The 26,582-nt window shown below is 38.3% G+C and overlaps 1 protein-coding gene across 2 annotated transcripts in view; it reads left to right on the top strand.

The window, feature by feature from the left end:
• PLCB1 (phospholipase C beta 1) overlaps nt 1-26,582 on the top strand; it is a 731,149-nt gene that overhangs the window by 485,897 nt on the left and 218,670 nt on the right. For both annotated transcript variants that reach the window (XM_047771691.1, XM_047771692.1), the window contains exons 5-9: nt 13,033-13,112; nt 15,126-15,179; nt 16,740-16,815; nt 24,298-24,398; nt 25,773-25,939. In XM_047771691.1, coding sequence (XP_047627647.1) covers nt 13,033-13,112; nt 15,126-15,179; nt 16,740-16,815; nt 24,298-24,398; nt 25,773-25,939 — 478 coding nt within the window. The remainder of the gene's footprint in view (nt 1-13,032; nt 13,113-15,125; nt 15,180-16,739; nt 16,816-24,297; nt 24,399-25,772; nt 25,940-26,582) is intronic.

Genomic DNA, 26,582 nt, shown 5'->3' with positions numbered 1-26,582 from the left:
GCCTAAAGGCAGGTGTTTTCTGACACTGATTCACTGACTCAAGGATAAGAATCCCTAGACCCTCTGATTTTCATGGCCTTTTCTGCATAGATCAAAGATGTCTCTGCCACTTCAGCCATTGCATTTGTGTTCCCAACAGCAAAAAGACAGGAGCCCCTACATCAGGCAACTACACTTTCCCAGAACCCCCCGGCTGACTTCGGCTAACGTTATTTGCCACATGTCATTTCACCACGCTAGCTGCTGGAGAAGTGGGAAAATACAGATATTTCAGTTATTGTATTTGCTGGCATGAATAATGTTAGGTTCAGTGAGGAGGGAAGGAGAAAGTAGAAATTAGGTAGCACTTAGCAGGGATCCCACAGCTAGAGAGTAGGAGAGTAGGGTTCTAAAATTCATCGAAATATATTTTTAAGTAAACTAGCAACAGTATAAGAGTCAAGATGAAGCATTAATTAAAATGATACCAGTATTATAATTTTAAATTAGAAGACAAGCACAAATTGTGTTTAAGGTTCACCCTTCCGTAGTCTCTGTGGGCAGTGAGGATTGACCAAAGGTGAGGCAACCAGAACTAAGGTCAAAGAATAGTCCCCATAGTGAAGGACCAACAGGGGAGAGCTGCTTACCAAGGGCTAAATACCCCTTCATTTAAAGAGAAGAATCTAGCTTTCAAGAAGTATTAAAATATATATGGAGGTTAATAATTAAGCTTATTTAAAACAAATTGGTTTCCAAATGAGAAAATTATATTTTAGCAGAATTCCATATATTAAGTTATGAGTTAATGAGCAAGTACCTGTGTGTACTTAGTAATCAGTTTCAAGGAATGCAGTTCTAATTTTGTCAAATTCCATTTAACGAATAAGCAACACTACTTAACTCCCAAGAAATTGTGATTGCTCCTCCTTTTGCAGCTTAATATACATCTTACTAAGGAAATTAGCTGGGTTTTTTTTTTTTTCTTTTACAGTCTTTTTTCTTTTGATCTATTCCAATAGAATAACTTTAGGAGTTCCAGTCATGGCTCAGTGGAAACGAATCTGACTAGCATCCATGAGGACACAGTTTCAATCCCTGGCCTTGTTCAGTGGGTTAAGGATCCAGCATTGCCATGGGCTATGGTGTAGTTCGCAGATGTGGCTCAGATTCTGGGTTGCTGTGGCTGTGGTGTAGGCCAGCAGCTACAGCTCTGATTCGACCCCTAGCCTGGGAAGTTCCATAGGCCACAGGAGCAGCCCTACAAAGAAAAAATTTAAAAAATTATAAAGCATGGCTATGATTCTCTCTCGTTTATTCATTCATTCATGCCATCCACTCAAGTCAACAAGTATGGATTTATTCCTCAGTGTATAAAAAGAATGGATGCAGGACTGTGAGATCCCACACAAGCTGTGGAATGACACACATCCTTTTCTTCCATCTGCTTTTCCACAGTAGTCCTTTGAATGGATTTATGTAACGTTTTCTGTACTCTTCCATTCGTCTGCTCACTGCTTCTCCCCCAGTTCCAAAGATTTGCTTCCAGTGGATATTGCTAGGCTCTTATCCAGATGGATTTTTCTAGAAGTAAACCAATTAGAGATCGTTACCAGGATTTTTCATACTGAAAGTAAGGAAATCATTCATACTCTCTCTGGTGGTGGGAGATGCCATATGTGACAATTCTTGGTGCAGTTGGTGGCCATGAGGAAGAAGCTGGTCACTCAGGAACAAAGTAATGCTTTCAGGCAGATAGCAATGAAAAAACAATGAAGAAAATCTTGCTGCCATTCAGACTCCTGGATCCTGATTATCTTATATTATACATCCATTCTTTTGCTGCAATTTGTCAATTTTTTCTCACTTACAGGAAAGAACCAGTGTCCCAGGGAAATTCTCCTATTTCCTAGGCTAGTTTGAGTTGTGCTTTAGTCAACTGTACCCTAAAGATATTTGAATCACATGGTTTGGAAATAACTCTGCACCTTTCCTTGATATTACACCATTTGAGTAATATGATTTTCTAGCATCCCAGTGCTCAGAAGATTGGGTTGTAATATGCTTCTGGGTTTTCATTTTGTGTTGGTAATTACATTTGAAAACCATTTCTCTTTAAATATGAGATGAACATTCCTGAAACAAAGGAACTGTGCCAGATTTTTTTCCAAAATTCTCAATGTTCTAAGTAGACCTATAAATTCAGATACTCCTCAGACATCCTTTTCTGCTTTTAATGAAAGTCTTGCAGCTCACATCCCATCTTTCACCATAAAAATATTCTTTACTGTGCCATTAAGACAAATGCATGGCAAGATGAATTCTGATACATGCCAGCAGGTGAGAGAAACGTGCTCAGCCAGGCGATGCAACTCGGAATGAGCCATGCAATGTTCCTTCTTACTCAAATCCCAGACTGCTACCTGCTTACGAGCAGAGGTAATGGGAATGGCACCGTTATTGATGACAGCAACAGGGCTTTGCCGGTAAATGGAAAATAGAGAGCTATTAAAATTGTTAGGACTGTCATATGTCTCACAAATATTAAAAATTTCTGTTTTAAATTATTTATTCCAGCAACCTCATAAAAATTAATTAAATACAATAGATTGAGACTTCCAAATCAGGAAGTACTTTGGAAATACTAACTTTTAGATTATTATAATTTGTCACTATTGACTTCATTGAGGTAACCATTGGCTCATAATTGTTTATATAATTATAGATTTATAAATATGTGTGTGTGTGTATGATATAAAGAGAGGGAGAATGTGAGAGATGCAGTGTTCCTTTTAGAATATTGTCATTTCCCCAAAGAACTCACTGAACAAATACATATTTGGGGGGACAGAGTTCACATTCTGTGCCTTTTCTCCATGACTCCAGCTGCTTGGTATCAAGTCATGGACTGGGTGCCTGACATGCCACAATCACGGGTGACATTTACAAGACATAGTCACTATGTGTGACTGTTTCTGTCAATAGGACTGAGACTGACCACCACTCAAATCTTAAACAAAAATCCTCCTCTTTGAAAAACAGTGAGTACAAGTACCTAGAAGAAAAATGGGTTAAGAATGTGAACAGGAAATTTGCAGCAAAGAAAAAGTGGAACAGCCCTGACATACATAAAAAAGGCTTGGAGTTCCCATTGTGGCCCAGCTGGTTAAGGACCCAACATTATCTCTCTGAGGATGCAGGTTCAATCCCTGGCCTCATTCAATGTGTTAAGAATCTGGTGTTGCCACAGCTGAGGCATAGGTTGCAGATATGGATCCAGTGTTGCCATGGCTGTGGTGTAGGCTGGCAGCTGCAGCTCCGATCCAACTTCTGGCCCAGAAACTTCCGTATGGCACAGGTGCAGACATGGGTGTGGGGAAAGGCTCAACTAGGCTGGTAAACCAAGGATGCCAATTAAGACCACTCCAGGGTCCCACGTGTACCCATCAGATTTGCAAAAATTTTCTGAAAGGCAGATGATAGGAAATGTTTTTGAAAATATAAAATAATATAAGCTCTGTAAGAGAGAGCTGCCCAAAGAAAGGTAGAGTATCCTTACCACTTTGGTGAGCAAGCAGGAGTGCCTGGTCCTGAAGAAGATGCATGGATCCTAAGAATACATCATGATATTCATCCTAGAGAATCTCCTGAATGTGGCTTGAGGCAACACAAAGTAGGTTTGTGCAAATAAACATTGTTGAAGGAAAAAAAAACATATGTCCATTGACAAAAGAATGAATTAATAAAATATCAGTTCCTATAGTGGAATAGTTTAGTAGTTAAAATTAATGACCCGAATGTACATGAGAAGCAAGGACACATTTTAAAGACATAATGTTGGTGGCAAAAAGCCATTGGCCGAAGAATACATCTAGCATGATATGATTTATGTAATAATTTAAATAAACATAGAGGGATACATACCAGGGACTGGCATGTATTTTTCTGTAAAGAGTGCAATAAAAAATCCTCCCCTTTGAAAGACAATGAGCACAAATACCATTGACTCATAAATACTTTGCCCTTTGGGAGTCCCTTTTTTTTTTCTTTTTCTTTTTTTTTTTTTTTTTGCCTTTTCTAGGGCCACTCCCACAGCATATGGAAGTTCCCAAGCTAGGGGTCTAATCGCTGGCCTACGCCAGAGCCACAGCAATGCCAGATCTGAGCCACATCTGCGAACTACACCACAGCTCACAGCAATGCCGGATCCTTAACCCACTGAGCAAGGCCAGGGGTCGAATCTGCAACCTCATGACTCCTAGTCAGATTCGTTAACCACTGTGCCACGATGGGAACTCCTGGGAGTCCCTTTTGCAACTGCTCAACTCTGCTTTGGTAGCATGAAATCAGCTATATATATAGTATATAAATAAACGAGCATGGCTGTGTTCCAGTAAAACTTTATTTACAAAAACAGGTGGCAGGAATTCCCTGGTGGTGCAACAGCAAGGATTCGGTGTTATCACTGTAGTGTGTTGGGTCACTGCTGTGGGAAGATTCCATCCCTGGCCAGAAACTTATATATGGCAAAAAATTAAAATTAAAATTAAAAAATAAAAAACCAGCTAGCAGGCTGCATTGAACCCTCAGGCATCCATTTGCTGAACTCTGATCAAGAACGTTCTCCTCAGAATAGCACAGGAAAATAGCTGTGGTATTGATACCTACTTTTCAAAAATAGGGCTTGCCGCTAGGAAGGCAAGAAGAATGGAATCAGAGAGAAGCACAACATAAAATGAGACTGCATTGCCATATCTTAACTATATACTTTAAAAAGCACTAAAGCAAATATCAAAAAATGGTTTTATCTATTAAATTTTTTTTTGTCTTTGTAAGGCCACACCCATGGCATATGGAGGTTCCCAGGCTAGGAGTCGAATTGGAGCTGCAGCTGCTGGACTACACCACAGCCACAGCAACTCAAGATCCGAGTCATGTCTGTGACCTACACCAGAGCTCACAGCAATGCCGGATCCTCAACCCACTGAGCGGGACCAGGGATCAAACCTGCGTCCTCATGGATAATAGATTCATTTCCACTGAGCCATAATGGGTACTCCCTACATCTGTTAAATTTGGATATGTGTTGGTGGCACTATTCTCTGTATTTTCAGGTATAACAGAGATATATAATGCTGAAAAAAAAAGGAAAGATAGAACAAATACATTAAAATATTAAAGAAAACATGCATGAGAAATATCTGCAAGAATGATATTTCTTCTAGAAGATTCTGTCTTTGTCTGCAGACCCCTTGTGGTTATAAATTGAGCCAAAACGTTGAGGTGTGAATTGCCAAGAGGAGAAATTTCTCTCTGTTCTCAGGACTAGGAACTGTTGTTGAACAGCTGGTGTTTGGATCTAAGGCAATTGTGAGGCATGTTATGGTTGACTCTCTTTTCGCAAGAGTTCAAGCAAGTTTGAGTAAATCTGTGAATTACCTCCCTCAAAGTTCCAAGACCTTCGACTTACCCTGCATTTTGTGATAGACCTCAGTCCTCTCTCCATCTTATCATTTCTCTTCCACCGTCATCATCATCACACCATAGCAGTAAGGTGTTTACTTTAAAAACTTCAGTGTGTTTTATCAAGCTGAAGCTTCTGAAGTGACAAAAGAGATTGATCCTAAGGCAGAAATGTCACTTCTGAAGCTTCAGGGTTTAAATAGCAGGGGCTGAACTGAGCTGTTTAAACCAGTGGCAGTCATCAGAGCTTTGCCTCTGAAAGGAGAAAAACAAATCCTCTAGATTAAAAAAAAAAATAGGAGTTCCCATCGTGGATCAGTGGAAATTAATCTGACTAGTATCCATGAGGATGCAGGTTCAATCCCTGGCTTTGCTCAGTGGGTTAAGGATCCAGCATTGCCATGAGCTGTGATGTAGCTTGCAGACATGGCTCAGATCCCCTGTTGCTGTGGCTGTGGTGTAGGCTGGCAGCTGTAGCTCTGATTTGACCCCTAGCCTAGGAATTTCCATATGCCCCAGGTGCGGCCCTAAAAAGCAAAACAAACAAACAAAAAAGAAGCTGTCCTTTCAAAGGCATGCTAACCAGGGCCCTGAGCTGGATTTATGAGAACACTGCCAGAGTGGAATCTGTCTACCCTGTGGCCAAGCATCTGTCCTAATCGCATGATGGGCCCAGGCTGCTTTAAGTTGCTCTGGCCCCATCTCTTAGCCATGTTGTTCTTAATAAAACTACAAGGACTTTTTGGCTATTCTAAAGCAAATAACCAAAATAATTTCTTTATTTGCTTGGTAAGCAAGTAGACAAAGACTAGAATAGTGCGTCCTAGAGTACCCATTGTGGCTTAGTGGGTTAAAAACAGAACACAGTGTCTGTGAGGATGTGGGTTCAATCCCGGGCCTTGCTCAGTGATTTAAGGATCTGGCTTTGCCACAAGCTGCAGTGTAGGTTGTAGATGTGGCTTGTATCTGGTGTTGCCAGTGCTCTGTTGTAGGCTGGCAGCTGCAGCTCCAATTCAAGCCCTGGTACAAGAACTTCCATATGCAACAGGTGTGGCTGTTCAAAATAATAATAATAATAATAATGTGTCCGAAAGCTAGTCATGGGTCACCATACTACTCAAAGTGCTACCCCTGGCCCAGCAGTACCCTTAAACTTTAACATACATGAAATATAGAAAAGTTTCCAGAAAAAAAAAATGCAGATGCTGAGTCAGAGGATCTGGTGTGGAGCTTAAAGTCGTGCATTTCTCTCAAGTTTTTGATCAATGCTGTAAGTCCTCTTGCTGTTCATAACATCATCTGGCATAGACCTCTCTTGGGATAAAGATTCTTTGTCCCTCCCCCTCCCCAGTCCTCACCCCTTGTTTCCTGGACCCCTACCCAGCATTTGCATCTAGTATTTGCATTTCAGCAAGATCTCTAGTGATTTGTTGAGACATGAAAGTTTGAGAAGCCCTGCTCTAAAATACATGTGAGTGAATTTCTCCAATGCTTTGGTTGCACATGCCCCATTTTTTTTTTTTTTTGTCTTTTTAGGGCTCCACTCATGGCATATGGAAGTTCCCAGGCTAAGGGGCAAATCAAAGCTGCAGCTGCCAGCCTATCCCACATCCACAGCAGTGCTAGATTCGAGCTGAGTCTAACACCTACGCCACAGCTCACAGCAATGCCATATCCTTAACCCACTGAGCAAGACCAGGAGTCGAACTTACATCTTCATGGATGCTAGTCAGGGTCGTTACCGCTGAGCCCTGATGGGAAATCCTGCATATGCCCTATTTACACAATGTAGCTACTTCTGGTACCCAAAAGTCCTGGCATTTGTTATCCTGCTGATGCTACCTCTAGCAGTGCTCTGCCCATACCCCCTTCAATGCTTTCACAATTTCCACACACAAAATCCAAGTGGGCCTTCGCTTCCAACAGCCAGCACCCATTATCTTTGTTGCCCTCTGGATTCTGGAACCCACTTTGCCTGCTATCAGGGAAGCAGAAAGTGGCTGGGGGTTTCCATTCCCTTCCAGCAGCCCTTACCCAAGACTAATAGAGAGAGGAATCGCCATACTTCAGCTTCCTTGCCGCTCATCAGAAAACTCCACTTTGTTCACTTAAGTATGATAATCTCTAGGTCCATCCATGTTGCTGAAAATGGCATTATTTCATATTTTTTATGGCTTACTAGTATTCCATTGTATATATGTATCACATCTTCTTCATCCATTCCCCTGTTGACAGACGTTAGGTTGCTTTTCAATGTTTTGGCTATTGTAAATAGTGCTGCTATGAACATTGTGGTGATGCAAGTATCTTTTATGGTTTTCTCTGGATAGATGCCCAGGAGTTGAATATTGCTAAATCGTATGTTAGTTCTTTTTTTTTTTTTTTGTCTTTTTAGGGCTTCACTCACAGCATATGAAGGTCCCCAGGCTAGGGGTTGAATTGGAGCTGTAGCCGATGGCCTACACCACAGCCACAGCAATGCCAGATGTGACCACGTCTGCAGCCTGCACCACAGCTCATGGCAATGCTGGATCCTTAACCCACTGAGCAAGGCCAGGTAACAAGCCTGTGTCCTCATGGATGCTAGTCAGATTCATTTCCTCTGAGTCACGACAGATACTCCATATATTAGTTCTTTCTATGTTTAGTTTCTTGAGGATCCTCCATACTGTTATCCGTATTGGTTGTACCAATTTACATTCCCACCAACAGCGTAGGAGTGTTCTCTCTTCTCCACACCCTCTCCAGCGTTTATTGTTTATAGACTTTTTGATGATGGCCATTCTGACTGATGTGAGGTGATATCTCATCACAGTTTTGATTTGCATTTCTCAAATTAGTGATGTTGTTAATATGGAATCTAAAAACAGGATTCAAATGAACTTATTTGCAGAACAAAAACAGACTCATAGACTTTGAAAACAAACTTATGGTTACCAAAGCGGGACAGGTAGGAGGAGGGAGGGACTGGGGGTTTGGGACTGGCATATGTACATTCTGGTATATGAAATGATTAGCCAAAGGAGACCTGCTGTATAGCACAGGGAACTCTATGAAATATCCTGTGGTAATCAATATGGGGAAAGAATCTGAAAAAGAATGGACATGCGCATGTGTAACTAAATCACTTTGCGGTACAGCAGAAAGTATCACATTATAAATCAACTATACTTTGATAAAACTTTTTAAAAAAATAAAATTATAAAAAGAGAAAACTTCACTTTGAGAAAATCTATACAGAAAGGCATTAAGCCAACATTACCATCTGCAGGAGTTTGCTTGGTATTTCACCATTCTGCCTTCTTCTCGTCCAGTCCTGCTCACACCCCTATAATGTTTCCAGGAAATACTTTGTAATAAACCCATTTTTCATAAATCTTTGTCTTGGGGTCTGCTTTGGGGGAACCCCAAATAAGATACATGTCATGAAGTTCCTGTCAGGCCTCAGTGGTTAATGAACTCAACTAGTATGCAAGAGGACATGGTCATGCGATCCAGCAATCCCACTCCTGGGCATATATCCAGACAAAACACTCATTGAAAAAGATACATGCACCTCTATGTTCATTGCAGCACTATTCCCAATAGCCAAGACATGAAAAAACCTAAATGTCCATTGACAGATGAATGGATTAAGAAGATGTGGTACCTACAATGGAATATTACTCAGCCATAAAGGAAAACAAAATAGTGTCATTTGCAGCAATGTGGATACAAGTAGAGATTCTCATGCTAAGTGAAATAAGTCAGAAAGAGAAAGACAAATACCATATGATATCACTTATATCTGGAATCTAATATATGGTACAAATGAACCTATCTACAGAAAAAAACAAACTCATAGCCATGGAAAACAGACTTGTGGTTGCCAAGGGGAAAAGATAGAGAGTGGGATGGATGGGGAGTTTGGGGTTAGAAGATGCAAAGTAATCCATTTGTAGAGGATAAGCAATGAGATCCTGCTGTATAGCACAGTGAACTATATCTAATCACTTGTGATTAAATATGATGGAGGACAATGTGAGAAAAAAAAACTGTATGTATATATATATGTATATATAATATATCTAATTGGGTCACTTTGCTGTATAGCAGAAGTTGACATAGCGTAAATCAACTATAATTAAAATTATTTTAAAAAAAAAGAGGACATGGGTTTGATCCTTGGCTTTGCTCAGTGGGTTAAGGATCTGGCATTGCTGTGAGCTGTGGTGTAGGGCGAAAATGCAGCTTGGATCCTGTATTGCTGTGGTTGTGGTATAGGCAGGCAGCTATAGCTCTGACTTGACCCCTAGCCTGGGACCCTCCAAATGCCTTGGGTGCAGCCCTACAAAGACAAAAAAACAAAAACAAACAAACAAAAGATACATGCTGTTTTGACTCAGTGTAGTACAAAGACCTGTACCCAACCAAGAGTTGGATTATTTCCAAAGTTTCCTTGGTCACTGCTTTAGTCCCTGAATCTTTGATTCGATCTAGGTCAGATCCTCTGCATATCACAAAAGACTGTAGGAAGTCAATGGATTCTAGGAATTCCACACTTGGGAATTTAGATACTCGCATTCCGAGAATGTGATAAAATAAATTATGTTTTACTTTCTGAATGAGCTAACCGTGGCTGTGCCGTGAAGGTGGTGTTGATGCTGTCTTTCAGCTGGCTTTATAGAGAACTCACGGAAAGAGCTAAGGATATAGAAGACCTACACTGACCACTGCTGCAGCCATAGCTCCCAACTATGTGTGGCTGTTGAGCGCTTGAAAGGTTGCCAGTACAAACTAAGATGGACTGCAAGTGCAAAATTCCCATCTCATTTCAAAGACTAAGCCCATGAAAAGACTATAAAATATCTCAGTAATTTGTATGTTGATTACATGATTAATAATATTTTTGAAATATTGGGTTAAATAAAGTATATTCTTAAATTATTTTCACCTGCTTATTTCTACTTTTTATAAAGTGGCTACTGCATTTTTTTTTTTTTTTGGCATGCCCTTGGCATGAGGAAGTTCCTAGGCCAGGGATCAAACCCATGCACAGCAGTGACATAATCGCTGGATCCTTAACATGCTGAGCCATGAGGGAACTCTCTGGAAATTTTAAATTGTATGTGTGGCTCACATTATATTTCTATTGGACCAGATGTAATGGAAGTCTTAGCTTTCAAACTAAAAGGTCAGGCACAGTTAAATCTCACCAGCTCTTCATAATGTCCTACTGTACCTATTTCTGGTGTAGAATCAGCCCCCAATTATAAATGCTTTCACCAATGCATAAGGTTGCCATGGAGCTGGAAAAGTCTGAAGTTTGACCCATAGCCTGGAAAATGCCATACCAGATACATATTTTAAAAATCAGTGCCAGTAGTTATTAGCCGTAAATAATCTATTTGAGAAATTTTGTTTTAAAGCTGTTTAAAAGTTATTGCAGGGAGTTCCGTCGTGGTGCAGCAGTTAACGAATCCGACTAGGAACCATGAGGTTGCGGAATCTATCCCTGGGTTTGCTCAGTGGGTTAAGGATCCGGTGTTGCCTTGAGCTGTGGTGTAGGTTGCAGACGTGGCTCGGATCCCATCCCGCATTGCTGTGGCTGTGGTGTAGGCCGGTGGCTACAGCTCCAATTCGACCCCTAGCCTGGGAACCTCCATTTGCCGTGGGAGTGGCCCTAGAAAAGGCAAAAAGACCAAAAAAAAAAAAGTTATTGCAAAACTTTTCTGTGTGTACCTCAAGTTTGCTTCACTTTCTGCTCTTCAGTGCTGTCTTCCCCAAGCCCTCCACCAATAGTCTATAGAGTCCAAGGTTTCAATATTTGACTGGACTGTGACAGTTTCCTGAGTTCCCACTGTTTGGTTTCTCACCCTCAGTTCCACCCTGCACTTGGCTGCCAGATAACCTCCTTAACATACCGTCTAGCCCTGGCTCTCCTTACCTCTTACCCTAAAAGAAAAGCCTTCAGTGATACTAGATTTTTTGCTAAACTCTCTCCAGAAAACTGAACAAGACATTAAATGCTCTCCTTACTCTCACCTCAACTCTCCTATTTTGTGGTAACTTCCCCTCTTTCTTCCAATTCCCTTTAGCCCATGCCCCATTCCCACCGAATCCTGACACTAAGACATACCCCATGGAATAGTGGGAATCTTTTTATAGCATATAAAATGCTGTCATCTCAGATTTTCTTTCCTGAAGTACAGGTACTTCAAGGGATAATTTAAACTGCTTGATCGCAATCATTTGTGCAAAATTGATTTTCATTTAATATTTATGTTGTCCTTCTTAATTTTATATAACCTCAGAATGAAAAAGGCTTCAAGGAAAATTAAAGGTTTTTAATTTGAGGAGTTACATATGTACACTTGAATTGATAATAGTGTCTTTCATTGATAACTTAATTTGTGTGACAGTTTTTACTGTGCTTATTCTTTAAATAAACTCAATATTTTAAAGTAAAAAACAAAAACCAACCAGGAGCTCCCACTGAGGTGGCTCAGGTCACTGAAGGTGCAGGTTCAATTCCCACTGGGCACAGTGGGTTAAAGGATCTGGGTTAAAGGATCTGGCATTGCTGTATCTTCAGCTCAGATTTAATATGCCGGCCATAAAAACAAACAAACAAAAACAACCCAAAAAAAGCACTGCCTAGAGCACCCTCTTTCCTCTCCCAACACTCTATACCCCAAATTCTACCTCAAATGTTACTGTATTACATGACAGCATATTATCAATGCCTTAAATCAGGAGGCAAAACACAAAAGACCCACACAACTACAGTAGAAATAACAAAACAAGGTGGAAACGCTGTTAAACTAAAAAAAAAAAAAAAACATGATTTCATTGAGGAGGGAGCCAAGTCAACTACATCAAATGATTACATTATTTAGTCCTTATGTCATCTTCTATTAGAAGTTTTTTGTTTTGTTTTGCTTTGTTTGGTCTGGCCCAGAATGTTAATTGTGCATTTAACATTATCACCCAGAATGGACCTTCAAAATTTTTTTGTAGATTTACTCTTTTCCATTTTCCTGGAAGCCAAGAGATATCAGTGGTGAATGGTGTTAGGTAGGGATTGAGATTAGGACAGTAGTAAGGGATTTATCGAGCTGGTGTAGAATATGACATTGCACTGGATATTGTATGGCATTGTGACTGCAGCCAGTTTAGAGAACTACTAAACTGCAATTAACATTTAAAGATCAGATTGCTGGGTATAGCTACTTTGGCTTGACTGGTGAAATAGGAAGACCCTATTTGCAGGTGTGATGAAAATATATTTGGCTATATTTTAAACTCTTTATCTGTTTATATTCCAGGAAAATAGTTAGACATGCTTGGATATTAGAGGAAACACACCAGTTATTTATCTGTAGGTATTTTTTAAAGTAGATAGAATTTTGTTTATGGATAAAGAACATTTCCTTAGAAAAGGAGTAGTCACTCAGGATTTGAATTTAACTATATCATTTTCACAGAAAAAATAAAAAAACTTAGGTGTACAAATTGAGGTAATTTGTCTTCCTAGTAGCCTAGCTAAAAACACGTGTCTAATGACTGTACAGTATTTAAGCTAGCACGAGTGCGATTTACATTTTTCAGGAATGGACAAATGAGGTTTTCAGTTTGGCAACAAACCTGCTGGCCCAGAACATGTCCAGGGACGCATTTCTGGAAAAAGCGTAAGTAGCTCTAATTTTATTGCTAAGGGTGTTACTTCATCTGAGTCAGTTTCCTTTCTCCTTTGTGAGTCTTTTGTTTATGCTCCACTGGCTTCTCACATTGATAAACATAAATTTCCCTGTGGGACTTGTTAGAGAACTGATATGTCCACTGTTTGGAATTGGAAGACTTCCAAGAAAGCTGGCTCTGTCCTCAGAACAGCATATCCGCATTACACTGTGCTCCGCTGAATGTCAATGCCTTTGACACACAGTAAGGAGATACTTCCAAATCCTGGCAGCTGTACTCAGAACCAAAAATTATTCATTTCAGAGCATCTTTGGTCCTACATCTGCCTGTGTTGTATCAATTATTAATCTGAGGAAGAGAATGAACAACATATGGGACTCAATTCTGAGTCTGAGAAATTGTGATAGATGCTACTTAAATCAATAGGCTGATGTCCTGATTCCTGCCATGATAGACCACTGCAGCAAGAGTTAGTAAGAAAAGAGAAAAAGGATGTAGAGGAAAGAGCAAAATGAAAAAGAAAAGGAAAGAGAGCAAAACAGGATTACTCAATAGCTCTGGAATTACACAGTCTCTTCTGAAATTTATTTGACCACGGAAAATAATGATCTCTGCCAGATGAGCAGCCAGGAAAGCTAGTTGTTTTCACTTTGGAAACTGTGGATGTCCAGGAGGCTGGGAAGCCTTGAAATCAAAACCACAAGCAGAAACATTACTAGGTGGTCCTTTATTTTATTTAATGACTGCTCTCTTCCCTCTTCTTCTGTAAGACATCCCATCCCCATAGTTCCAGACTGAAGACTCCAGCCCACATTTCCTCACACCCTTCAGTGAGTTCCTTTACTGTGTCTTCACTCAAATACTCTTTCATGTGATCATCTCATCACTTTACTTTGTCACCTTAAGGACCCTTCCTATATCCTTTTCCCTCTTCCCCTTCCTTTATTACTCTTTTTACATTTTCTTTGATCTTACCATTCTTCATCTAACAGTCATTTCTAGAACATCTGTTGTGCCACATAATGTTAATGAAAGGTGAGAAGAGGTAAATAAGATGTTTTACCTTAAACATTGCGTAACTTGCAAAACATCTAGTTGGCTCATACTATTTACTGCAAATGTCCATTTCCAATAGCTGTGTCCCTGTGAATAGCTTCTATATTCTAGACCATGCTTTTCAGTGAACACATTATAGGCATTTCTGCTGCACCTACACCTAGGTATGGGATTGCTGTGTCATAGTGAGAGCAGTTGGTAGTCCCAGTTTGCACACCCATCAACAGAGTTTGTAAGCTCTACGACTCCTTCTCTCTAGCCACATGTCCAGAAGCAGCTGAAGAGAAAAATGGAGTTGTATATTGACACAATGGAATACTATACAGTAATGAGAGGGAAAGATCTACAATGAAAAACAAAAATATGGATGGATCTTTAAAACACAATATTGAGTGAAAGAAGCCAGACACAGAGTTCCCATTGTGGCTCATTGGGTTAAGGACCTGATGTAGTCTCCATGAGGATGCGAGTTCAATCCTGGCCTTGCTCAGTGGGTTAAGGATCCTGGCGTTGCCACAAGCAGCAGTGTCGGTCGCTTGGCTGGGGTATTGCCATAGCTGTGGCATAGGGCTCAGCTTCAGCTTCAATTCAACCCCTAGTTTAGGAACTTCCATATGCCACAGTTGTGATGATAAAAAAAAAAAAAAAAAAAAAAAAAGAAGAGGAAGAAGAAGGAGAAGCCAGACACAAAAGAATGTGATTCAATTACATAAAGTGCAAAAATAATCTGAGTTGTTCAAAGTCAGGATAATGGTTCCCATTTGGGGACAGGTTCTGGAAGTGGGCAAGAGAGGGGCTTCTTCTTGATTTGAATGCTGATTGCAGAAACTTGGGCAATTTGTGAAAATTCAGCAAGGAGTACATGTGCACGAGCCCTTTTCTGTGCATTTTGCTCTTCAATAAAAAGCGTTTTAGAAGTTAAACACTTGTTTCTGTTTCTCCAACAGCTATACTAAACTTAAGCTGCAAGTCACTCCAGAAGGACGCATTCCTCTCAAAAAGTAAGCTGCATGAGCATTTCACATTATTCTCTTTTATTTTCCCCCTCAAAGATTTGAATCTGTGCCATGGCTCTGTTTTATTTCTCCACCGGCCCAAGTGGGAGCATGGGAATACATGGTAACCCCACCCACACACTACTTATGCACCTCAGGGTAGCTGGTTTTCTCATAGAGTTTTCCTGGGCCTCCCTCCTTTCCTGTGGCATCACTTTCAAAACACACCAAAGCAGGAAGGGGTTGGAGGGGGTGGAACTTTACTGCTAAACCCAAAAGACCATCTGAGACCCAGGTCTATTCTAGGAATGGAAACTGAGTGACCTTGGAGCCTCTTTCTACCACAATGACATTAGCCTCAAAGCAGGGGTTGCAAATTCAAATGTCAACAGAAGCCAGGCAGGGAACATACATGATGAAGCAGCCCAGGAGCAGGAAAGAAAACTGAAGCATGAAATCCCATCAAAAGGAGAAAAGGACAACTCAGCTCCACCATGTTCCCTGTGGGACTGGTGGGCTCCAGACACTAGATTTCCTAATGTTTCAATAGAACTCATAAATCCAAATTATTATAGTACATTGTCCAGTACTTAAATTATTTATATATATATACATATATATATATATATAATGTATATGTGTGTGTGTATTTTTAAATTTTATTGGAGTATAGTTGACTTACAATGTTGTTAGTTTCAGGGGTACAGCAAAATGAATGGGTTGTACGTTTACACATATCTATTCCTTCTCAGATTGCTTTCCCACACAGGTTATTATAGAATATTGAATAGATTTTCCATGCTATACAGTAGGTCCTTGTTAGTTATCTACTTTATATATAGTAGTGTGTATATGTTAATCCCAAACTCCTAATTTATCCCTCCCTCCCATGTTTCCCTTTTGATAACCATAAATTTGTTTTTCAAATCTGTGAGTCTGTTTCTGTGTTGAAATTAGTTCCTTTGTATCATTTTTTTAGATTCCACATTTAAGTAATATAGTATGACATTTGACTTTCTTGCTCTGATTTATTTCACTTAGTATGATAGTCTCTAAGTCCATCCACGTTGCTTTTAATACTAAACTACTAACCAAAGAAAGCACATCTCTAGACCGTATTCAGCCAAAAGCCTTTAACCTTTAACTTACTAGCTACCAATGGTCTTCTGCTCCTAAAAATGTTAAATTAGTAGTAATAATTAATACTATTAATATATTATTATTAATAATATATTATTATTATTATTAATTAGAGCAGTGGGTAGCAGAAAGGAGAGATTGTTGTCAAGGATATTTATTTTAGTGCTTAATCCTAGAGGTTATTTAATGTTTTTTAATTGGGTCATCACCAGAATATTAATTTTTATATTAGACACTTTAATTTTAAAAAGCACACACATAGATCTTTCAGAGCACATATGCTGATGTGGAATAATATCTTTAAAGTTCTTTAAAGATCAATGATAAAGAGGTTTGATTTAATGGAATGCTTCAGCTGGTGTTATCTACAAGTGTGATCCGCATGCCTTTTAAGTGTCTCTCACATGGTATGCTTTCACTTCACAGCATATACCGCTTGTTCTCAGCAGACCGGAAGCGAGTGGAAACCGCTTTAGAGGCTTGCAGTCTTCCATCTTCAAGGGTGAGCATGTTACCTTCCCCAAGCTAGCACCAAAAAATAGCCCCAAATAATCATACTAAAATAATACATCTTGTCCCAGTATTACCAAAACATTTTTTTAAATTAAGAAGCTCTTAGGACTTATTCATTAAAATTTACAATAAATGAAAAAAAAAAAAAAGGAGTTCCTGTCATGGCACTGCAGAAATGAAGCCAACTAGGAACAATGAGGTTTCAGGTTCAATCCCTGGCCTCACTCAGTGGGTTGAGGATCCAGCATTGCCATAAGCTGTGGTGTGGGTTGCAGACGCAGCTTGGATCCTGCGTTGCTGTGGCTGTGGAGTAGGCTGGCAGCTGTAGCTCCACTTATAACCCTGGCCTGAGAACCCCCACATGCCACAGGAACAGCCCTGAAAAAAAGAAATTTACAATATATGGGGTCACTGTAATTATATTTTCTTTCCCTCCCATAACCTCAATATTTTCAATTGGAAAGACCCTTGTTTTGTAAATTAAAACAGCAACAACAACAACAAAACAACTAATGCAAAAGGTAGTGGCCAAAAATATCAACATTATCAAGAACTAAGCATTTCATTAATAATAAATCCTTTCTTGATGTCCCTTGAGATATTCACTAGTGATTATGGATTATAATTAGGAAGATTTAAAAGTATTAATTTCATCTTATCCTGCCCTTTTTAAACATCTAAGTTTAAGATTTAGAAGTTAATAAGCAATTAGAATGGTAGTACATATGTGTAAGTAAATATATTAACATACCATGCAGGACAGTGTTCAAAAGACTTCCTGAGAGGGGTGCAGGATCAAAACAGGTGGGAGACTGCCTACTTTGTTCAATGGTGGTTAAAAAGATGAAGGGACAAACAAACAAGTAACATGCTTTTGGTTTTTTTTCCCCAATGCATTCAAGACATTCAATATACATTATTACATAAAATAATCTGCCTTCATTTCAATGCATTTCTACACACCTGGCTCTTAAAAAAATGAGATGTCACCATTGTTTCTGGGGTAATAGAGTCTTGCATAAAACGTTTTTCTTGTGCTATATGCAGAATTCTCCTTTCTATTGCAAATTACTTTTATCCTAGTATCTAAGCAACAAGTAAGCAAAAATAACACTTATACCCAAAGAACCTTTGAGCCTCTTGAAACAAGCTGAGGTGATATTAAAGTTGCACTGAATGAAGCTGAGAAGCCATTCTGAAACCTATGATTAAGTTATGAAAAGTATCAAGGGCTCTTGCATCATTTGCATCAGCCAGTTCTTCCTGTGAATCTTTTCTAGAAAAGTGAAGTTTAGGGAGTTCCCACTGCACCACAGCGAGTTAAAGTATCCCACATCATCTCTGTGGCGCTGGGATTCCATCCCCAGCCCAGCACAGTGAGTTAAGAATCCAGCATTGCCACAGCTGCAGCACAGGTTACAGCTGAAGCTGGGATTCAATCCCTAGCAAGTGAACTTCCATATCCCTCCGGTGCAGCTAAAAAAAAAAAAAAAGAAAAAAAGTAAAGTTTATTGACAACTTTGGTAGGTAACAAGGAAAAAAGCATAACTCTCCATTATCTATTTTTGAGTCTCTGCACCAAAAAAGCTGCTGACGCTTCAAACACTGGGCAGAGCTATGGAAAGTTTCCCCAAACATTTAACCTTCACCTTAATATGCAAAAGATAATGATCAGACTTGTTTATTATCGCTTTTTGGTTTGATGCTTTACATGAGGAATAATATAACATTTAAGGTCCTGTCATTGACTCAACAAATATTTATTGAACTCTTACTACGTGTTTTTCATCACTAAGAACATGGTATGGAGCAAAATGAAGTTCCAGTGCCAGGATTCAAGGACCATAGAGTCTCTGAGAGCTGGTCAGACATGTGACTGACACATGTAAATGGAGGGAACTCCATGAACAAAAGGCATGAGCCCTGCCATTGAGAATAAGAGAAGTTCATTCCAGAAAAAAGAAAAGAACATATACAAAACTCTGAGGCTGGAAATAACTCACCATATTACAGAACACTGTATTTAAGCATGAAAAGAAATCATGAGACATGAGTTTAGAAAAACGTGCAAAGAATTTTTTTCCTCTGTAGTTGCTCCTGATTTGACCTTTAACTGGAAAATAGCTTGCAGGAAAAAAATGATCAAAATTGTTAACTTATTATAAACCTATCTAAGGGAAAGAAAGACTAGGGAAATGAAGCTGAATAGAAAATCAAATCCATCAATCAACTCTCTGTAAATTGCAATTTTCTAAACAATTAGATTCTGACTATTCAGTCAATAGATATAAATTGAGTCTTTACAATCCACTATGTCTATTGGAGTTTCACACTTTCAGACCAATTTCAACTGGATTCAATTGAGGTTCAAATAACAGAAGTTATATTTAAATTGAAAAAATATTTATCTTTCTTAAATTAAACATTGTGACAATTTTCTGAAAACAAATTGGAGATATTTTAAAAATATCATCAACCTCCATCATGAAGTTTTGAAAGCTCATTATTCATAGTAAAGTGTACTTTTATAAAATTAAGAATGCTATAAAAATATCTAAAAATCAAAGTCAGTTTTGGAGCTAGGAAATAAATGTTTCCTTGAGCTGACTATATTTTAAATCCTTATTGTAATTTCATATGTAGTCAACAGTGGCTTCAAAATTTAACCACTAATTAGCAAAAAAAAAAAAAAAAAAGATTTTGAACAAGAGGTGTTTTCAATACTCCACAGAAAGTAGAGAAGGTTACTTAAATGGCAGCTAGTACTGCGTATCTAGAGGCCTCATATAGCCGGCAGTGATTCAAACTAGATTTAATTGTGTTCTGTAAATAGATACATTACCAGAAGCACAGTGGATATCCTGTTGAGATTTTTTAAACATTATCTTTGTGCACATTGTTAGGGATAATTAATGCACTTGAACTTGTATCCTGACCAACATGATCCACTGAAATAACACATTCCTTAAAGGGTGCTCCTTTAGAGATTTCAATTGCTTGCCAAAGTTACCTTAATTGTTAAAACTAGTACTCTCTCTAAAGAGAGACAAAGCAATTACTGTCTTCTATTAATAACCAAACAAATTTTCCAGTCAGATCTTTGAAGACATTTCCATATTCAGAAAACTACTACTTTACCCACAAACTTTTTGAGAACAGAAAATAGTTTACATGCATCAAATTCCCTTTGAGGTTTATTAACTTGAAAAAAGAAAAAGAAAAGAAAACCTCAGTGACATTTGAAATCATATTATAGTCTTGGCATAGCCTTGGCCTTTTAGTGAAGATAGGAATAAATCCATGTATTTTTTAAAATAATAAAGTTTACTACAGTTGTCAACATACATGTAATATGAAAGAAAATAGAGATTATTTTGGATTTAAAGAATTCCATAAATTTTACTAAAAGATACCCTGAATAAAATTTACAAAACAGCTTCTCTCAGGATAATTGTAATATGCTGCCTTTCCCCTATGCCCAGGATGTAAATGAGAAATATAGTTATTTATTCAGCTGTGATTCTTAAAACACTGACATCAAGATTCCATTTTAGAACCACACCAAGTATTTGATTCGTTATGAATAGTTTACTTGTAATTATTTCATGTACTCTCTGGCTAACTCAACTTTTGATTTATAGCTGTAGAACAAAAATACTGAGACTAGGTTGAAACTCTGAATTTCCTAGGAAATACTTCATCAGCTAGTCAGGATAAAATTTGTCTGGGGACTCTATTCATTAGAGTCTACAGAATCAAATTAATATGTTTTTGAATAACATGTTTCTGAGAGTTAAATACATATTTAGTATAGAATTATTGTTTAAAAGCTACAAAAATATAAAGGAGAAAGTACAAACATCCAAAATTTGACATGAAATTTAGTTTTATGGATTACAGTGTAAGTTAAGGAATCAAGCAACAAGGATTTGAAACATAGCAAACCACCCCCTGAACTTGAGGCCTTAGACAATTTCAACCTCCCATCTCCCTAGTATTTATATCTATAAAAGGGGTCACTAGTCATGCCAAACTCATAGAGTTGATATGGGATTAATGAAAACATTTAAGTAAAGCTCATAGAACCATACACTTGGCACACAGTAAGTACTCGACAAATATTAATTCTTATTATCCTCTGAGTATTTTTTCACATCTACATATGATTTTCTCTCTCTGTCTCTTTTTTTTTTTGTCTTTTGTCATTTTAGGGCCACACCAATAGCATGTGGAAGTTCCCAGGCTAGGGGTCGAATCAGAGCTGCAGCGGCTGGCCTCCTCCATAGCCACAGTCTTTTTTTACTTATAATTTGACATATGGGTATAGCTTAACCTTGTCTTTGGAATCTAGAAATGCAAATACCACCAGTACTGTTATCATATTTAAAAAAAAAAAATCTTCTGCCTTTTGAGGGACTTCATAGACAAGCATGGAATTAGAGCAACTCCATTTTTAAAGTATGGAAATTATTGTAGTTTCTGGAATAAATGGGCCTGATTCAGACTAACTAGGCCTTCTTAATTCTCCCTCCAAAAGCTTTTGATAGCCATGGCAACGAATAATCACTGACAATCAGTTTTGTGTTAGAGTCATGATGTGGTGTATCTAGTCCTGGCCAATAAAAGAGAAGACCTAAGGTCTGGCCCCATACCCTGGGTTCATCCAACAAACATTGATTAGGTATATATCACATACTAGGCATCATTCTGGGGACACAAAGGAATGAAGATATTGCCATTTTACTCATAAACACACAGTCTAATAGATCATCAGAAATATTAAAATAAAGGGAAATTGTGTGATGGATGCTATAAGGAAGGTGGATTGTGACACACACAAAAAAGAATGTGTGTCATCTCTACCTAGTTTGGTAAGGAAACATTCACAGAGGAGAATTTGAACTTTGAGTATGATCTTCAGAGAATGAAACCTTGGGCTTCCTCCTGCTCAAATAGGACGCAATGAATTTGTGCTATCCACTTCACCAAGTCATGAGATCCAAGAAAAGAAAATAAGTGAATGAGCTTTGCAAATGTCATCCTTATTTAAAATGTAAGAAATTAAACATAGTCGTTGCCCACAGCTTTCCCCTGAAGATCTCCCCCATACTCTTAACTATCAATGATGCTCATTTTAACTTATTTCTCCAACATATTTTTTTCTCCCATTTTCACTCATTGACGCAAAGGGTATCCTCATCAGTAAGATGGGGCAAGAAACAAATGAAGCTGTATTGAAATGTTTTCCATTTTCTATATGCTAATATCCAACTGATAATAAAATAAAATGTGTTCATTCAGTTATCTCATCAATTTGTCCTCTTTCATAGGAAGTCCTGATTCATAGATGGTAAATAAAAAATGGTTAAAGTTTAGCATATTGTTTGATGAAATTATGTGTATGGAATCTTATGCAAACTGCTTTAGGTGAATCCAATCAGTGGAAAGCATACTTGCTCTCAATGCCCACCGTTTTCATAAATTATATTCATTCATTTAGTAAATATTTATCATGGATCTGCTCCATGTTACAGAGATTGAGCAGTTAACAAGCAATGCACAAGTCCTAGCTTGTGCTGATCTGCATGTTAGCAAATAATACAGAGACCTGTGTAGCTGGAAGCACAAAAACGTTAAATAAGTATTAAAATATGAAACAAGCGTATTTGAAGCACAGACAAGCACAGATTCAAAGACAAAACTAAGTCTAGGAGGAGGAGATTTTAGGCTAAGACAAGAAAGGAGAGAAAAAAAAGAAGTCACTAGGAAAAGGAAGACAATAATTGATATCCTTAGACAAAATCTGTTCAAGTTCATCTGGGAGAGGTTGTGGGGAGGAGGGTGCACAGTGAACTCTAAATAGTAACTAGACAGTAGGGAGAGTGAAAGAACACGTTTGAGGTTCATTTTATCCAGTGAAGTCTGATGCTTGAGTTGGCCAGCAGAGCCACTGAGTATTTCCTTGAGCTTTATTTTAAATCTCTCCTCCCTGTATCTCTCAGCCAAAGAGTAAAATAAAGAGGTTCATTTCTAGCTATTTTCAAAATTACTTAAAAGAGACAAGGTGGCACTAAAATAAATAAATAAATAAAGTGCATTCTCTAAGCCAAAAGGATTGTTTTTATTTTGTAAATTAAGTAGAATTTTGGAAACCTGATTACAGGTTATACTTGTCCCCATTTTATGCGTGGCAAAACACCATGAAACAGTTCATGGGAATTGCCCATTGTTCTTGGATTTGGCCATTTGTGCTCATGATTTCAAAGTTGGTGTCCATGTAACTAAGCTTAATGATGTAATAATGCACCTTGCTATATAGAAAGGATACTTGCATTGGTGTGTTATCTCGAAATTCTCTTTTGAAAAACAGATTTTTTTTTCTTGCTCTGTAAATCGACTTAGTAAAGAAAATATTATTTTACTTGTTCCTTCCTCAAATAGGGGACTCCTGCTGTCTGACAAGTGGTGAGCTAAGTTTTCTTATCTGTTTGCAAGCAGTGTACAGTCTCAGACAATAATTCAGACAACAATTTTTAGATATTTCTATAAAGGTACATTTCAAACAGATGAATATGGTAAAAGGAAGGGTGTTTTCTTTGGTTTGAAGGCTTGAAAATAAAAAGAATCATATAAACATACCTGAAATAGGAAAACCGACATGAATAATGTCCTTCCTGTTAACAAAGGCTTGAATACATGCTTCCTGTTTCCATGGCAGCCCGACTAAACAGAAAAATAAGTCATAGAAGTCACTTTTTATATCAATAACTTGCTTTCCAAACACTAGGGCCAAAAGGAGTCAGTGCGAAATCCTGACTGATGTCCTACCTATGAAAACTGTTTTGCAACTTATCAGATGATTTAAACCAGAAGGAAGAGTTTGGGAAAAAAAAGACACAAAATTGGAATTGTATGTTTTCATTTTGAAATGGCTTTCTCCAGGTTCTTTACTGTTAAAAAAAAGGTAATCATTCAAAAGTCTTGGAGTCCTCTTGTTCTTCAGCAGCTTAGGTTGCTGCTGTAGTGCGGGTTCAGTCCCTCGCCAGGGAACTTCCACATGCTGCAGGAGCAGCCAAAATTAATTAATTAATTAATTAAAAATAAAAATGAGATTAAAGCCACCAACAAAATAAAAATCTGAACAGACTGTTTTCACTAGGTCTGACTTACTTTAGTAAAGGTACTTTAAAAAATTGCCTTAGCATCCCTTTAGAAGAAGAAAACTTCTAAGCTTAAAATATAACAACAACAAACATAAAATAAGACTTTTTATACCTCAAAGCCAGTGTCCACGTCAACTCTACAGCTGGCCTTATAGATGTTTATTGAATGTTTACCCTGACCTCCAAGAAGAAAGATAAGAGGAAGGAAGGAGGGAGGGAAGGAAGGGAAAGAGAGAGAGATGAAAGAGGGAGACGGGAAGATAACGAAGAAAAAGACCATTTACTGACCCTCTTGTTTTATTCCCCAGAATGATTCGATACCTCAAGAAGATTTCACTCCAGAAGTGTACAGAGTTTTCCTGAACAACCTTTGTCCTCGACCTGAAATTGATAACATCTTTTCTGAATTGTAAGGCAACACATTTTAATCCGCTTGTTCTGGCTTGCAGTGGTGCTCAGGGCAGTTAGGGCAGGATTTTGAGCAGAAGAGGGGATTGAAGAACCTCTTTGTACACAATGAATAAAGCAGTGCTTCTGTGTAATTTTTTGGAGACAATCACACATTCCTACCCTTGAGATTCAACCACTGCTTTGAATGGGTGTAGTTTGTTGTGATTGGTTGCAGGGTGTAGTTTTCATGTCCTCAGGGGCCTCTCTGTGGTTTGAAGATTATGGCTAGAACAGAGTAGCATCTAGGCTTATTCAGAGGAGATAGTTTCATGCTGCAGAAAGAACAGTGAACCTGGAACCAGTCATTTTACCTCTTTGCATTGCGCTAATGAAATGAAAAGTTTGGATGACTAAGAACCCTCCTAGTTGAAAATTAGTTGATTTTATGTTAGAAATTATATAGGCATTCTTTTTTTAATGAATGAAAAAAAGTAACAAAGCAAATATAGGGAAATAGCAATTTACCTTTCTTGATATACTGAAATCTACATGATTCAGTTCAATCCGAAGTTGATAAACTGGATTCCCCCCACTGTGGCACAACAGGGTCTGAGGTGTCTCTGCAGCACCAGGACACAGGTTCAATCCCCACCCAGCACAGTGGGTTCAAGGATCCAGAGTTGCCACAGCTGCGGCTCAGATCTGATCTCTGGCATGGGAATTCCATATGCTGAGGGGTGGCCAAAAATGAAAACAAAAACAATGGAAACAAGCAAACAGTCAGTGCTAAGACTCATACTGGATTACTCACTTTGTCCTGTTCATTGCCATCAATTATTTATTGAATATCTGCAACATCTGTACCATTGAACTTGCCTTTGGATTATCAACAGGATAGAAATGGGAAGTTTGAATCACACTATATTGCAGGGTTATAGACTCTTACAGAAGCATAATTTTAATGAAAAGAAAAATGTGCCCAAACGTATTTTTTTTTTTAGTAATGATAAATATAGGTTTAAATGATTAAGTGGGCAATGAAAATTTGATGACTAAACCAAAAGTTTAGTGTCATAATCAAAAAACAATCTATACTTTTGTGTTCCGTTTAGAGTTATGTGTCTTCACACACAAGATGCAATGTTTCCCTACTGTGGTTTTCTTATGCACCTGGTAGAGTTCAAGGTCATTGGGATTTTGTGGCAGTGATTATCCCATAGAGATAAAGCAGTTGTGATGGAACAATACATTGTTTTTAGGCCAAGATAGGAATCCCAATATAGCATGTCTTGCCAGGTATGGCAGGAATTTTTTTCCATGCAGGTGAATGCAAGCATATGAATAAGACCTGAAGGAAGAATATTCTAATTACTTGGTTTGTAATTGTTTTTAGTGGTGCCAAAAGCAAACCATACCTTACAGTTGATCAGATGATGGATTTTATCAATCTAAAACAGAGAGATCCCCGGCTAAACGAAATACTTTACCCACCCTTAAAGCAAGAGCAAGTTCAAGTGCTGATTGAGAAGTATGAACCCAACAGCAGCCTCGCCAAAAAAGGTCAGTCCACTTCATTGCACTAGAGTGAAACTCAAGTTCTCATTGTGAGTGGGCCACTCCTGGTAGTCAGGAACATCAAGGATCATTTAGAGCAGTTTCTCACATTTGTATGCCTGCTTTTCTTTCTGTCTTAAATCACTGATGGTTTGGAGTTCCTGTTGTGGCTCAGTGGGTTGAGGTTCCACTCACTGACCCAAGCAGATGCAGCTCAAATCTGGCATTGCTGTGGCTGTGGTTTAGGCCTGCAGCTGCCACTCCAATTGGACCCCTAGCCTGGGAACTTCCACTGTGGGTGGAGCCCTTAAAAAAAAAAAAAATCATGGTGATTTAATCATAGGATTTTTTTTAAAACTTTGATATGTGATGTTTTTGTTATTATTATGTATATGTGTGTATGTAACATTGTTTTTTAAATTTCTAATTATTTGCTTTGTTTTAAATTTCTCAGTGACTGAATGCATCTTTTTTTTCAAACAGGAATTTCACAATCTTAAAGGTTGCCCCCTTGAGTCTGTTTCTAGTTCTCTGACATGTCCCAGAGTTTTTTCTAAATCTCTAAAACTAAAGAGAACATTCAGTCCATCAGACCTTTATCTTATTCTAGTATACACTATTGATGAATTTTTCCACTTGAAAAAATATA

This window comes from Phacochoerus africanus, chromosome 3, assembly GCF_016906955.1.
Source record: "Phacochoerus africanus isolate WHEZ1 chromosome 3, ROS_Pafr_v1, whole genome shotgun sequence".
In the NCBI taxonomy this organism is placed as follows: domain Eukaryota; kingdom Metazoa; phylum Chordata; class Mammalia; order Artiodactyla; family Suidae; genus Phacochoerus; species Phacochoerus africanus.
Note: the sequence above shows the minus strand (reverse complement) of the source record. Positions and strands in the feature narration are given on the sequence as shown.